Source organism: Cydia strobilella, chromosome 27 (genome assembly GCF_947568885.1).
Source record: "Cydia strobilella chromosome 27, ilCydStro3.1, whole genome shotgun sequence".
Classification (NCBI taxonomy): Eukaryota; Metazoa; Arthropoda; class Insecta; order Lepidoptera; family Tortricidae; genus Cydia; species Cydia strobilella.
This window is the reverse complement of record NC_086067.1, coordinates 3813979-3828876: the sequence shown is the minus strand read 5'-3', so window position 1 is coordinate 3828876 and position 14898 is coordinate 3813979. Positions and strand designations below refer to the sequence as shown.

At 37.0% G+C, this 14898-nt stretch overlaps 1 protein-coding gene across 1 annotated transcript in view; it reads left to right on the top strand.

Annotated features, from left to right (window-relative positions):
• The window catches only part of LOC134753510 (scavenger receptor class B member 1-like), a 54934-nt gene that overhangs the window by 25874 nt on the left and 14162 nt on the right, over positions 1 to 14898 (top strand). Inside the window, exons 4-6 of the mRNA XM_063689405.1 lie at positions 8584 to 8722; positions 9174 to 9289; positions 9966 to 10065. Of these exons, the coding sequence (XP_063545475.1) occupies positions 8584 to 8722; positions 9174 to 9289; positions 9966 to 10065 (355 nt within the window). The remainder of the gene's footprint in view (positions 1 to 8583; positions 8723 to 9173; positions 9290 to 9965; positions 10066 to 14898) is intronic.

The following is a 14898-nucleotide window of genomic DNA, read 5'->3' as shown; positions in this document are numbered from 1 at the left end:
TCACAGATGATGTATTTTTGTTGCCGCTATAACAACAAATAAAAACAGAATAAAATAAATATTTAAGTGGGGCTCCGATACAACATAATTTTTTTGCCGTTTTTTGCGAAATGGTACGGAACCCTTCGTGCGCGAGTCCGACTCGCACTTGGGCGTTTTTTTGATTAATTACAGTCATTACTGATAAAAGTGAAAAATAAATTGTGTGGCCCTCTCAATTAGGTACAATTAATCGAAACGATTCGTGAGGTTAGGTATAGGTATACATATCGGCGGGAAAGTTAAGGTGACTTTACACTTTACCTAATTCCAAAAAGGGTATAGAATGAACGAATTAATGAATGCGAGTTAAAAGACCATCCAAAAATATGTACGCATTTTCCCATACAATCGGAGTTACGTTCCTGAAACGACATGCTCATATTGCTCATGCCCTGAAGGGCCCTCCACACTCGTGCGCGATTCGCGGCGCAAAGCCGCGAACGCGAGTGTGGAGCAGGGATGTTGCGAATATTGGCTTCCGCATCCGCAACCGCGGAACTTCCGCATCATTTTCAACCTGCGCATCTGCATCCGCATCCGCATAAAATCGATGCGGAGCTTAATGCGGATGCGGATGTGGAACAGGTAGGTACAGGAACGTCTTAGCGGCGGCGTAAGTGCTAGTAATTTCGTCATTAGCCAATAGGAATTTTGTTTCGTTTTTGTGATTCGTCGATCGAGCACTTTAGCCTATGACGGACAGCGACAAGAAGTGAAAAGATTGTTTTATTTTGACTTTTAGTATAGTAATGCGATAGTACCTATAAATCAAATACTAAGTTTCGTTTTAAAAATAAAAATTACTAAAGTGTAATATTTGACGTTTTTTATGTGCCTAATCTCGACATCCGCATCCGCATCCGCGGATGTGAGCCTTTTTAAAATCCGCATCCGCAACATCCCTGGTGTGGAGTCTAGTTCGCTAATCAGCGAAATCGACTACACACTCGCGTTCGCGGCTTTGCGCCGCGTAGTCTGGAGCGAGCTTTAGAGTCGTGAGACACAGTGGGCGAAACTACACCTTTCTTCTCGCATTTGATTGTATAATTCAAGTGACACTTTAGTACATCAAGATGGCCTCATATTTGGAGCAGGGGTAGTGGGTTCAAACCAGATTTCAATTGGACAGACGTTTCGTCTTGGCGAATCACATTAAAGAGATTACATTACCTACGTCGTGTTATTGACTTTATCAGTTATTAAGGTGAAATACGTTTAGAGAAGTCCCGCGTATAATTCCGCTAATATACAGAAAAATAAGAAAATAAGATATTATTTTATCGGACTTGGTTTTAAGTCCTAATTAGCCGATCTCATTAAGTAATTCTAAATAATAAATAAATTTTGTTCCATATCTTAAAATTTGTGGGTTGGTATACCTAACACAATACTACTCTGTTGACGAATTTTTTGACGGCGTGCACTCTTGAACTGGTTCACAATCCCAAGCTATAGAAATATAAAATAAGAATTTAACTAACCATAATTATGTGATATGATATACTTATATGAACTTACTGTAATCATTTAAACCTATAAATAATAAATTTTAAATAATAATTGTACCTACCCGACATAATTATCTTATACCTAATATTATATTCATACTGATGTGTTTTGCTATGTAACTTAGATGTAAATAGTTGTAAATATGAAATACTGTATTTGACATGTAAAACTATGTTTTATAAAGGAATAAATGAATGAATTAATGAATGAATGAATAGTTTGCAAAGTAAATAAGTAACAATAGTTATTATTCGTTTGGCTGAATACGCCAGGAGCGCGATGCCATTAGTAAAAAAAAAATAGTTATTATTCATTTGTGACATTTGTATTGCTTTCCGACAATGGGTCCCATACAGACATTTGATCCTCATAACAAACCTGATCGACTGATACCATTAATAAAAAATTAGCAAATACCCTACTGATACGTGTATCTACTGTACCTACCTACGTAGAAAGTTAAAAGAGCAAATAAAAGTGTTGTAGGTAATAAATAGAGCATGCCCATTGGTCTTTAAATACTGAACAATGCCCTTTCATTAACGGTTATTAAACATGCATATGCAAACTAAATCACAGAATAAGTAATAGTACTACCGTACAGAAAGGTCACCTTTCTACAAACCCGAAGTTTGACAGCGATTCAGGGTCGAATCATGCTGTCCCGTTCTAATGTATGGCACTATCACTTTCGGCTATTTAGGGTTGTCAAAATTCAAGTCATTATCTTAACTGTGGTCGTACACGCAAAGGGACGTCAAGTTGTGCCAACCCTAATAATTGCTCGGAGCAATGCTGAGCCGAACGGAGCCGAGTTTGCCCGAAAGGAGGAGTGTCCCCCCACTGATACTAAATGCTGTAGGAACAGTCAGCGAAAATAGTGATGGCCAAAGTGAAACACATCTTTATTTCTACGGTAACAAATGTATGTTACTCTGACCATGCTAACTTTGCACAAATTTGCCATTAAAAATGCATACATATCGCTATTAGCTCCATACCAGCGGTGTCAGCATGGTTGCATTTTTATCACCTTTCACTATGCCTGTCACTTTCGCACTTACATACTTGTTAGAACGTGACAGGCGATAAAATGCTACCGTGCTAAGCCCGCAGCGTGGCTAACTCCGCGATTTCGTCGCGTTGCTACAAGTACATGCGGCTCACACCAATTTTGGTGTCTAGCCATAGTAATTGCCGCGCACCGTTACGGAACGGACGCCTGTTCGCGCTTGCGCCACCTTGCGGTCATATCTGTCGTAATAGACGCGTTTTGTTAGAGAGTGAACCTTCTGTAGTACTATTATTTATTGTGTCCATACTTGATATGTGGTATTTCCTATAAAAAGGGACCTTATTGTCGATGGCGCTTACGCCATTATAATCGATGCTCTGATATAAATACAATGCCGCGCGACGCAGTGCGGCGTAAGCGCCATCGACAATAAGGTCCCTTTTCATAGAAAATGCCTCATATAACACTTGGCATGAAAACTTAGCGTGATTGAGTGTATACTCTACGATATATTTGGCCACTTTAGCCGCCACTATCTATTTGATGCTGTCTGTATAATAATATGTTTATTTTCAGGTTACCGCTACTCATGAAAATACTCATAGATAAGGAGAAAATTGTGAAACGATACTGCCCAAATTAGATGCTATCAGATAGCAATATAATGTTAATATCGACTGGGTGGGGCCAATCAGCTTTAAGACTATGGATGGTATAGAAAGGATGTCAATCTCTTATGGCAAAATTGTTGCAAAAGTGACCGCTTTCAGCTGTAAATAATTGTCCCTAATCTCTCCGGTAGCGCTAGGTAGGCTCTGAGACCAAAGAGTATATAGGAGACTCTATGACATGAACCATAATAATGTAGAGATGAAATGGGGGAGGGGCAGCAAATAACCCGACCAAATTATGTAGGTTGTTTCTGGTATGTTGTCAGGAATGTTCAAACGTGTTTTTAATTTTGTCGCATTGCGTATGTTCTGTCCCTCACGGCTCACGGTCGCACGGGCGCGCATCTATATAAAATACTAGGTGTATGGTCTGGGTACTTCAGTGTATGGTGGCGCCGCCTATTTACTGTTTTTTTGATGGACACTTTTCATATATAGAGATTTTCCTCCTTTTACTACACTCCATATTTAAGGCTAATCGAACTTTCATTATGATGTCAAAATGATGTCACTTTGTTATCATTGGCAAGAGCGTCTCGGTAGCGGTACTACATGTAAAGAAAGGACGCTTGGCACGAGGAATTTAGTGCATAATTAATTAGGGCCTACTTAATGTCGAATTACAAAAAAAAAACGAAAATTATTTAGAGGTGTAAATGTCTTTAACAGTCAGAACTAAATTAAATAAAACAGTTAATTAAATTAAATTAAATTATTTAAATTAAACAAAACAAAACTCAAACTCAAAACCTAAAACTCAAAACTAAATAAAATAAAACAGTTAATTAAATTAATTAAATAAAGTTAATTAAATTAAATTAATTAATTAAATTAGTTAATTAAATTATCCTTAGAGATGTATAGGGTCTCTAGAGTCAAAATTCTGTATGATTACAACATTCATTAAGAGAAAAAACAAGTGCGAGTCGGACTCGCGCACGAAGGGTTCCGTACCATTATCTATAAAAACGGCAAAAAAATCACGTTTGTTGTATAGCAGCCCCCCTTAAATATTTATTTTATTCTGTTTTTACTATTTGTTGTTATAGCGGCAACAGAAATACATCATCTGTGAAGATTTCAACTGTCTGTTCATGAGATACAGCCTGGTGACAGATGGACAGACAGACAGACAGCGAAGTCTTAGTAATAGGGTCCCATTTTTACCCTTTGGGGACGTAACCCTAAAAACTTAAATTATTTAGAAGTGTAAATGTCTAAGGGTCAGAACTAAAAGATTACATAGTTAATTAAATGTGGCATTTTCTATGAAAAGGGACCTTATTGTCGATGGTGCTTACGCCGCACAGCGTCGCGCGGCATTGTATTTATATCGGAGCATCGTTTATAATCGTTTATCATCGTTTATTTTGTTTCTCAATTGCTCAAAGGTTGACTGGAAGAGATCCCTTATAGGGATAAGTCCGCCTTTGTACATTGTATATATTTATGTTTTTTTATTGTGTTTGTAATCTGTCTTATGTACAATAAAGTGTTTACATACATACATACATACATAATGGCGTAAGCGCCATCGATAATAAGTTCCCTTTTTATAAAAAATACCACAAATTATCCTTAGAGATGTATAGGGTCTCCAAAAGTTAAAATCCTGTATGAAAACAACATTCATTAATAATAATAAACATACGGGAACCGAATGAGGTGTCTCAATATAATTAAACTCAAAATAACTAAATTTTATATAGTTCGTGTTAGCTTAAATATACCAGTCTCCACAAACAAGGCACTATATGACTGATGATGTAACTTTTATTTTAGCATCAAGGACACTAGAAAACTAGAAAAAAGAGCTTAAACAAAAACAAGTATTCGTTTCCTAGTCTGTGACGAGTTATAGATAATATCTGGGTGATCGAGCTTTGCTTCGGAAAACATAATTATAAAGACTCTGAAATGCGCGTTTTTCCAGAGATAAGATCGCCTTCGTTCGCCCCCATATAGCAAATTTCATCGAAATCGTTAGAGCCGTTTCCGAGATCCCCGAAATATATAATACATATATAAGAATTACACGTTTAACACGTTTAAAGGTATAAGAAGGTATCGCCAGAAGAGTTGAGGTGAAATGATTATTTGAATAACATTTAAATGACGATTTAAATAAAATAAACAGGTGGTGTGGCCAAAATATTCTACACTTGAACCCATCAAAATCAAAATTCATGTTGCTAGGCACACGGAAGCAAATTGATAAAGTTGCAGCACTTGATCCTGTAGTTTCTATAAAAGGCGCTCCTCTGGAAAGAGTCGTTGAGACTCGAAACCTGGGTCTTGTGATGGATGAATGTCTAAGGTTCGAAAAACATTAAAACATATTTCTGAAACTATGCGTAACTGCTTCTATCGGCTTAAAGTGCTACGCGTACGGGATTCGCGAGTGTTTGTCTGTTGATATGCGCATCAAATTATGTGATACCCTTATTCTGTCGAAATTAAATTATGCTGATGTAGTGTTTGGCGAGTGTTTACTAGCTAAGACAAAAAAGGTACTGCAGCGAGTACAAAACGCATGTGCACGGTTTTGTTTCCCTGTCCCACGACGAGCACATGTTTCGCCGTTTTTAAACCAGAAAGATCTCCTAAATATGAATTCACGTAGACATCTACACTTTTCCACATTGTTGTTTGGAGTCATAAAAAATAAAGAACCCTCGTACCTACATGACAAGCTTAACTTCTCGCAGGGCGCCATAAGACACGCATCACGACTCACTTTTCCTCCACATCGCACGGTTGCCTTCCGTGGCAGCTTTCGTTTCGCTGCCACCAAGTGTTGGAATGATTTGCCACCACCAGTACGTAATTCGAAAACCGTGTCCACCTTTAAAATTCACCTCCGTATATTCATACTGGCTAAGCAAAAATGCAACACTTAGGCAACCGTGCACACTCAGTCACTCACACACAAATCGCATAGACACTTACATACATACATACACACGAACATTCATAAGACTTAGGTATAGGCTAATTTTAATTAAGTAATTTGATTGTTATTTGTATTTAAGCTTTCCCTTATTTATTTTTTACATTGTGTTTACTAGTCCATCTACTGGGCCTTACTGAAAATCAGCGTCGCGGAGTGTGCCATGTTGGCTCACACCGTGACACCAAGCTGAGTAAGGACCATTTAGCGCAACCTCATTCTGTTTAATTATTTCTAGTTTTAGTCTTGTTATGTTGTGCTAATAAATGCTTTTTCTTTCTTTCTTTTCTTTCATTACACACACAGCTACACAGAGTACAAATCGCAAAACCAGCATTGAATGAATGAATGAGTGAAACTTTTTGGTCCACCTTGCAGTTCGGTTCAACTTGCTACAGGTACGAAGAAAGAATACTAGTTTCAAAAAGTCCCTATCATTAGGCCTGAACCCATCACCATCTTATAAGAGTGCCGACTCGTTGGAAACCTCAACCTGACCGGTCTGCGCTCTGAAAAGGGAACCCTCACCTAACCCCTTGTTCACACTACCTATTATAGTGTTCATCCTAAATCACGCAGCAAAGCATCACACTAATCTGATATAAAACGCAACTATGTAAACATATGGATGGTTGGACGTGTGTTATGAATGCTTGAGGTTCTGCGAGACGAGGAATGAACCACGAATGAACGGCCTTCTTCTGTTATATGTTAATTTAGATTTGTGTACTATGTGTATGAAATGTCTATTGGTTTCACAGTGCTTTGGATCACTGTTATGCTGTGAAATGTAATGAATAAAAAATAAAAATAAAAAAATAAAAAAAATATATTTTCGTCAACGCATCAAAGGATTTTGAACCTTAACACATTGAAATAAGTGTGAACACGTGTACATATTTATGCCGCTTGGTAGTTAACGGCACCGCCCTAATTAGGCTGACCTCTCTTATCACATTTATGTTATACTAAAAACAGCCTAAGGGACGGTAATAATATTATTATATAAGCTGAATTCAAAATGGAAGGCGATTTCGAAGTCACCATGCCAGTAAGATATGAGAAATGTGTTCAAAGAAACCATGTCTGTTTTGAATACTTACTGTGTTCTAAGTTTCCTTATTTTTTACATTTCGTAAACATTTCTCCCATTCCTTGTAGGTACCTAATTGACTAATATCATGCAGTTTATAAATGGTATGGATTAGTTTTAAGTCGTCGTGAAAATAGCTGAAACTTAGACGAATAGGTAGGTAGGTACATATCGCCAAACGTGAAATACGTATCGGATGTTCCATTCTGGTCTTCATCACCAATTCCACTTCATCAAATGTAACTTTTTTGAATGTATATATATAGATTTATTGATGAATATCCAAAAGACACTGTATGTATGTCTAAAAGATTTCACGAGTTTCCTCAATTCCTGGAAGTGGATTTGACATAAATGGGACAAATCTTTTAGCATATATACTTTAAAATCCAAATCGCTTGAGAAATGACTGAGTTCTGAGGTAACAAACATAAAAAAACATACAATCGAATTGAGAACCTTCTCCTTTTTGGAATTTTGAAGTCTGTCAAAAAATACGGTCGAATTGAAACATCTTCCATTTTTTTACTTACTTTATACCAAAGATAGATATAACTCCGTAATAGATGGATACAGTCTAAGGAAAAAACGTACCTCGAAAATCACGAAAATTTGATTCTCGATCAGATGGCGCCACTAGTTTTGGCCTACTCTCGTATAGAGGGCGTTGACTGTTTCATTTGTTATTTATAATTTTAACGCAAATCAGTGAAAGAACATGGGTCAAAATCATATAAAAATAATTAATGCAAATAAAAAAAATCATTTATCCATATTTAAATACATTTTAACGTATTTTTATAAATCTTCATTTTTAGTTTTAAAGTATGTCGATAGATGGCAGTGAATTTACAGTGGTTACAAAATTTACTATGAAAGTTCCGCTCTATCTTATTATATCCTCATTGCTTTATACTTATTACGGTGACGCAACGTCACGCAACGACCCAAAGTGAGTCCTGGCCTCCGACACGATCACGCCATGCCTCTCGGTCTTGCGATAGCTCTCGCCAGTCGCCATGGCCGAGGTTGAGCAGGTCTTGGGCAACTCCGTCGTTCCAGCGGTACCTAGGGCGTCCAACCGGGCGTCTCCCAACTTTGTTGGTTGTCCCAAGTACGCTTTCTTCACGGCACGATCCTCTCCCATTCTCTCTAAGTGTCCGACCTACTGAAGCCTAGCCGCTTTGGTCTCTCCAATAATGTTCGGTTCGGACACCAGGTCTTCTATCTCCCTGTTCTTCCTGACTCTCCACTCTCTCTTTTTTTAAGTCTGCTAAAAATGATTGTCATATGTTTGTTGCAGACAGAAAGTGGAGCGCGTGAACATAAAGTTTGAGAAAGACTGGCTTTCGTACCAGGAGAGGAACATGTTCCGGTACAGACCAGACAAGACGGAGGGGGCACAGTTTGACAAGGTCTTCGTACCTAACCTGCCACTGTTGGTACGTATAAAATAATATTATTTGTGCTAAAAGTTTTATACTTAGTCCTTTTTTAAAGAAATTATTAATTCCAGTGGCGTAGCTTGAACTAAAGCCGTGGGCGAAATCGCATCTGCGAGGCCCTTTTCTTTCACTGTGCCCGAAGAGGCTTCGCGCGAGGCCCCCCTTGGGACGCGAGGCCGTGGGCGACGGCCCACTTCGCCCACGCCTAGCTACGCCACTGATTGATTCCTAATCTAAATAAACTGATTCCCGATAATCCCGATCCGCGAACGTAAGTCGTCCAGAATTCTATACTATTATATTACTAGAACTATACTTAATATAATATAATATTAATTAGTTGATGCGCCAACATGATGAAAAATACTGTTTTTTTAAACTTAGTTACTTTTTTTAAATCGAATTTATTTATCCTAGTTTTTATATTCATGATGAAAACGTCTTTCAGGGTGTGGTGTCAAAAGTGATAGAGATGAACGTAAACTCCATTGGCCAGGTGGCTTTGAACACCGCATTGTTTTACGCCAATCACAAGGACGCCTTCATCGAGCTGCCGGTTCACAGGTATATATAATATATCTAAGATTCCTTACACGATCGCTGCGTTGGAAAAAAAGTAGATATGTCTGGGAAACTTAGGTGTCAAATATGGGGTCCCTTTGATTGACATAATTATTGAAAGTCATAATGTAATGATTGTCATATTATCATTAGTCATAATTCAGTAACCGTTAACTTTTCAGGATTTTCCTCGGGTTATATATATATAGATAGGTTAGGTTAGGTTTTTTTTTATGGCAACCTTGAAAAGTTACGCGTTTCTGAGAAAAACCAAATTATGACTAATGATAATATGACAATGATTACATTATGACTTTCAATAATTATGTCAAACAATAGAGACCCGTGAAATATATCTCTTATGGGACAGCCTGAATACAATACCTACATTTCCATCTCCACCATTTAGATGGTTGGTTGGCAGTCCTCAATTGTGCGTTTCTCCAGAAACTTCCTGCCTCGCACAGCTAAACTGATGTGGAATGAACTGTCGCGGTATTTCCGGACCGAAGCGATCTTCAAACCTGCAAGTGCCTGCAAGAAAAGAGCGCACTCCCATCTCACCCGGCATCGCACTTATAAACCCTTTGGTGTTGTAGGTGTTCATAGCTTACATACCTAACTTTTGCCGCCTATTTATATCATAAATAAAATGGTGCATTTTTTTTCATTTTGTTAGGTTCCTGTGGGGTTACGACGATTCAATCATTAACACGGCGAAGACTTATCTAAGTCTGCAAGGACAATTGAAATTTACAAATTTCGGATTGCTTGCCACGGTGAGTAGTAGTTTTCTGCCTGCCACACCGTTTTTGTGCGCCACTGTAGATGTAGGTCCAGAAAAACAGATCTCACAATTCTTCTATGCTTATTTTTATAAAATCAATACGTTCTAATATACACAAAGATATTTTAACGTCTCAATGTGCCATTTTTTCAACCTGTTTAATTTTGCATATATTTTAGTTGGCACTTTTTTTAAACCACTAACATTTATTGAGCTACTAGCTGTGCCCGCGGCTTCGCCTGCGTGGAATTCGGTCTGTGTCAGTAAGCGGCTAATTCACCCCTAATTTATCTCCCTGTGCCCTGGAGACAGAACTAAAAGTAAAGTTGACAGATGGATACGCTAGAGGACTGTAGTCCAGATAAAATATTTTACAATTAGGTACCTACCACCAAAGATAGATATAACTCCGTAATAGATGGATACAGTCTAAGGAAAAAACGTGCCTCGAAAATCACGAAAATTTGATTCTCGATCAGATGTCGCTACTACCTTTTGCCTACTCTCGTATAGAGGGCGTTGACGGTTTCGTTTGTTATTATTTAACAATTTTAACGCATATTAGTGAAAGAACATGGGTCAAAATAATAAAAATAATTAATGCAAATAAAAAAGATCATTTATGCATATTTAAATACATTTTATCGTATTTTAATAAATCTTCATTTTTAGTTTTAATGTGTGTAGATAGATGGCAGTGAATTTACTGTGGTTACAAAATTTACTATGACAGTACCGCTCTATAATATTATATCCTCTTTGCTACCACTAAATAAGATTACACTCCAAAATATTTTTTTTTTGCCCTTATTCAAATTTTTGACGTGTTTTAAACGGCATAGAGTAGTAGGTGTATATCGAACGATACAGTACCATTTTTGTATTTTTACGTCCTTGACTGTACCTGTGCAAATCGGGTACACTATATAATTCCGAAATTTTTTATTCCGAATTTTATCATTCCGATTTTTAAATGCTCGACCCATCAAAATTCCGACTGTCATAATTACGAATGATGAAAATCACGAAGATTTATATTTCCGAAAACCCAAAAAGCCGAATATTGTAAATTCCGAACTACATCATTCCGACTATAACAATTCCGATGGTGGCAAACACCGAATTTAACATTTACGATTTTCAAAATCACGAATTCGGAATTGCCCTTATCCGAATTAACGTGATTCCTATTTTAAATATCCCAATTTTTTAATATCCACTTTTCTGGCAACAGTTCGTTTTCTTAAGGGGTCGCAGTTCTAACCTAACCTAACCCACTTTTCTGGCAACAGTTCGTTTTCTTGGGGGTCGCAATTCTAACCTAACCTAACCCACTTCTGGCAACAGTTCGTTTTCTTGGGGGTCGCAGTTCTAACCTTTTTTTTTTTTGACATGATGCGGCACGACAGGTACCCGTAATAATTTCTAAAACGTGAGTCTTCATTTGAATATCACGGATTTCATTTTTCCGATCTTGTAAAAAACCGAATTTTTGAATACCGAATTATTTTATTTCCGATCGGACAATGATTTTTCGGAATTTAGGAATTCGGAAAAAAAAATATTTTCGGAAAAGTGTAAAATCGGAACTTTAAGCTTTCTGTCAAGTGACAATCGGATTTAAAGTTTTCGGAAATAGCACATTCTTGATTTTATTCCATCGTGTTTTTAAAAATCGTAATTTTGATATAAATAATCGGGATTATGAAAGTCGTGGTTATTTCATTTCATTTATTTCATTTATTGCAGAACCATGGTTACATTTAGGTGTTAACATGTATTAAGTGCATGCATGGTTACCCTGTTAGGGCATAGCAACACAATTCTAAAAACTAATTAGGTACTAAGATAAATAAATAGTTAAACATAAAATTTCATTCAAGTAAAAGCTAGGAATTAATTACATTTAAAAGCTAGGAATTAATTACAATTAAAATAAAGGAACAATACAATAAACATTTCAAATATAGTAGTCTCAGTCATAAATCCAGATTCAAGTAAAAATTGCAAGACATAATCATAGTACATGTAAATTGAAATTCGCTATTGATTAAATTTATAAAACAGACATAATTCATAGGGTTCATAAGCACATTATCCAAATTTTATTATAATTTATTTACAAGTAATTAATACATTAATCAAAACAAACAAAGGGGTAATTTCTAGGTCAAATCATAAATTTGTGTCTGTCATAAACTCTTCGACTGAGTAGTAAGCTTTAGAGGTTAGGAAGTTCTTCAGTCTATTCTTGTACACGTTAAATTCGGTCTCGTTCTTTATGTCTATTGGGAGCTTATTATATATTTGTATACATCTATAGTATGGGCCGACCTTATACATATGTATTCTATGAGGCGGAAGGACTAAGTTATTACGGCGGCGCGCACTTTTTGTAAATTCGAACATCTCGATGTGTTTTCTGACAAATAACCCGATTTCAAGGATGTATATGCATGATAAAGTTAGCATATTATTTTCAATGAAGTATTTTTTGCAACTGTCAGGCTCATGAGTATTAACAATAACGCGGAGGCATTTTTTTTGTAAAACAAATAAGTCGTTAATATCAGTGCTGTCGCCCCATAATATGATTCCATACCGCAGCCAAGCGTACGCATATGCGTAATATACAGATAAAGCGCATTCACTGTGAGTATTTCTTTTAAGTATCCCTAAGGCGTATTTGAATCGAGATAGTTTTTTCTTTGTTTCCTCTATATGTTTTTTCCAATTTAGATGCGTATCGATAAATATTCCCAATAAGTTAAACTCGCTGACTTCCTCTATACCAGTTTCTGAAGACAAAGCTGATAGGTCAAGAGCGTCTTTTTGATATGGCCGAAATTGAATTAATTTTGTCTTCGTCGTATTTAATTCTAAGGTTATAAAAATCGGAAAAACGTATTTCGGAATATTTGGGTGTTCCCATCAAAATCATGTCATCCAAATCGGTCCTCCAGTCAAATCAGTAAGCATGACGCCGGCGGCGGGCAGCATCTGCCCCTTTTTTTTGTTTTCGGAGTGGGAAATGCATCTGCCCCTACGACTTGTTGATGGTCATAGCGAAGCAGACGCTCACGGGGACCTGTAGGCCCTTGAAGCGGAACGGGAAGTTGCTCGGAATGAGGGGGATACGCGGGATGAACACGGCTTCTCCGGCGCCACACTCCGTCAGGATCTGCGCCTACATATGTATTACGTACGATGTATTTGGGATCACAATCGAACTCGCGCTGGCTTGCCGTTTCAGCCGAAAGCGAAGCGACCTGCCTGGCTAGAGCGCCACTGAGTCTCTCACCGTGGTTTTTCTCAGACTCCTGAGACCGTGCCCCTTGTGGCCGCAATGCATTGCGAGACTTTCGCGAAAGATTCGATTTTTTTCGGGAAGGCATGGTAACGCGTTTAAGTCCCAAATCGTTTGACATTTACTGAAAAATGTTTTTTTTTTTTAAGTACCCACTTTCGTGACCATTATTAAGAGGAAAGGGCACGGCCGCTTCTCCATGCAAACGCAGTCTCCATTTTTTTGGTTAAAAACTACCCTATGTTCTTCCACGGGACTCAAACTATCTCTATACCAAATTTTATCTAAATCGGTTTAGCGGTTTAAGCGTAAAGAGAAATTAAAAAAAGTTTTTTCATATTTTTTGTGTTTTCACTCGGGAATGGTGTCATTTTGATATCATAAATGAATTCGGCATACCCGATTTATACAAAAACGATACCTAACTTGGCCTAGTAGCTAAAATGATATAGTTATCAAGATAAAGTTTTTAACCCCTTTTTCACCACCATGGGGATGAATTTTTAAAAACGCTGAAAGTAATTTTCTTGCTTTTTAATATAATAACGTTTTGCAAAGTTTTAAGTTCCTAGCTTAAAATAAAATTTGCACCACAAGACAAACTTTCATCCCCTTTTCAACCCCCTGAGGGGTTAAATTTCCTAAAACGTCAAAATTAGTTTTTTTTGTAATCGTCTATCATACCTTTGTAAGAAGTTTCAAAGCATTTGTAATGGATTCAAACTTTCAACCCCCTTTTAACCCTGTTAGGGGACGAATTCTTGAAAACGCTAAAATCACTTTTCCTGTATTATAATAATATGCCCATTATATAATGTTTCAAGTAACGCACTCAAAAAAAAATTGATCTCCATACAAACTTTCAACCTCTATTTCACCTCCTTAGGGGATGAATTTTAAAAACGCTGAAATTAGTTTTCTTGTATTTCAATAATATATCTTCTTACGAAGTTTCAAATTGCTAGCTTAAAATAAATCTTGAACCCCATACAAACTTTCATCCCCTTTTTAACCCCCTTAGAGGTAAAATTTCTCAAATTTTTATAGCCTATAACCTGGCCATGGATTTTTTCGACAGATTAGTAAAATTTGCATCAAAATCCGTTCAGCCGTTTTCATTAGTTGCGCGGTCAAATAAACAGACAAACAGATAAACAGACAAACAGATAAACAGACAAAAATTCTAAAAACTCTTGGAATGTGTTCTGTTATCGATTCTAAGTATCCCCAGCCAATTTTTTTTCGAATATCTTCCATGTACAGACTTTCGACCCTCTTCCGCTTTATTATATGTATAGATATCTATTGTATACCATGATTAATCAAAAATGGACAAAGATATACCACAATTATGAAATTTATGAATAAGAAGTGAAAATTCCCGATAAAAAAAGCTTGAAACCCCCAAAACTTCTATGCATTTGGCGCGTGAAATTAAACGCGGTAGCCCTCGTTACTTAAATCTAACTAAGTATCTATTGCTAAGGAAGACTTCCGGATTCAGTAGGTATAGGTACA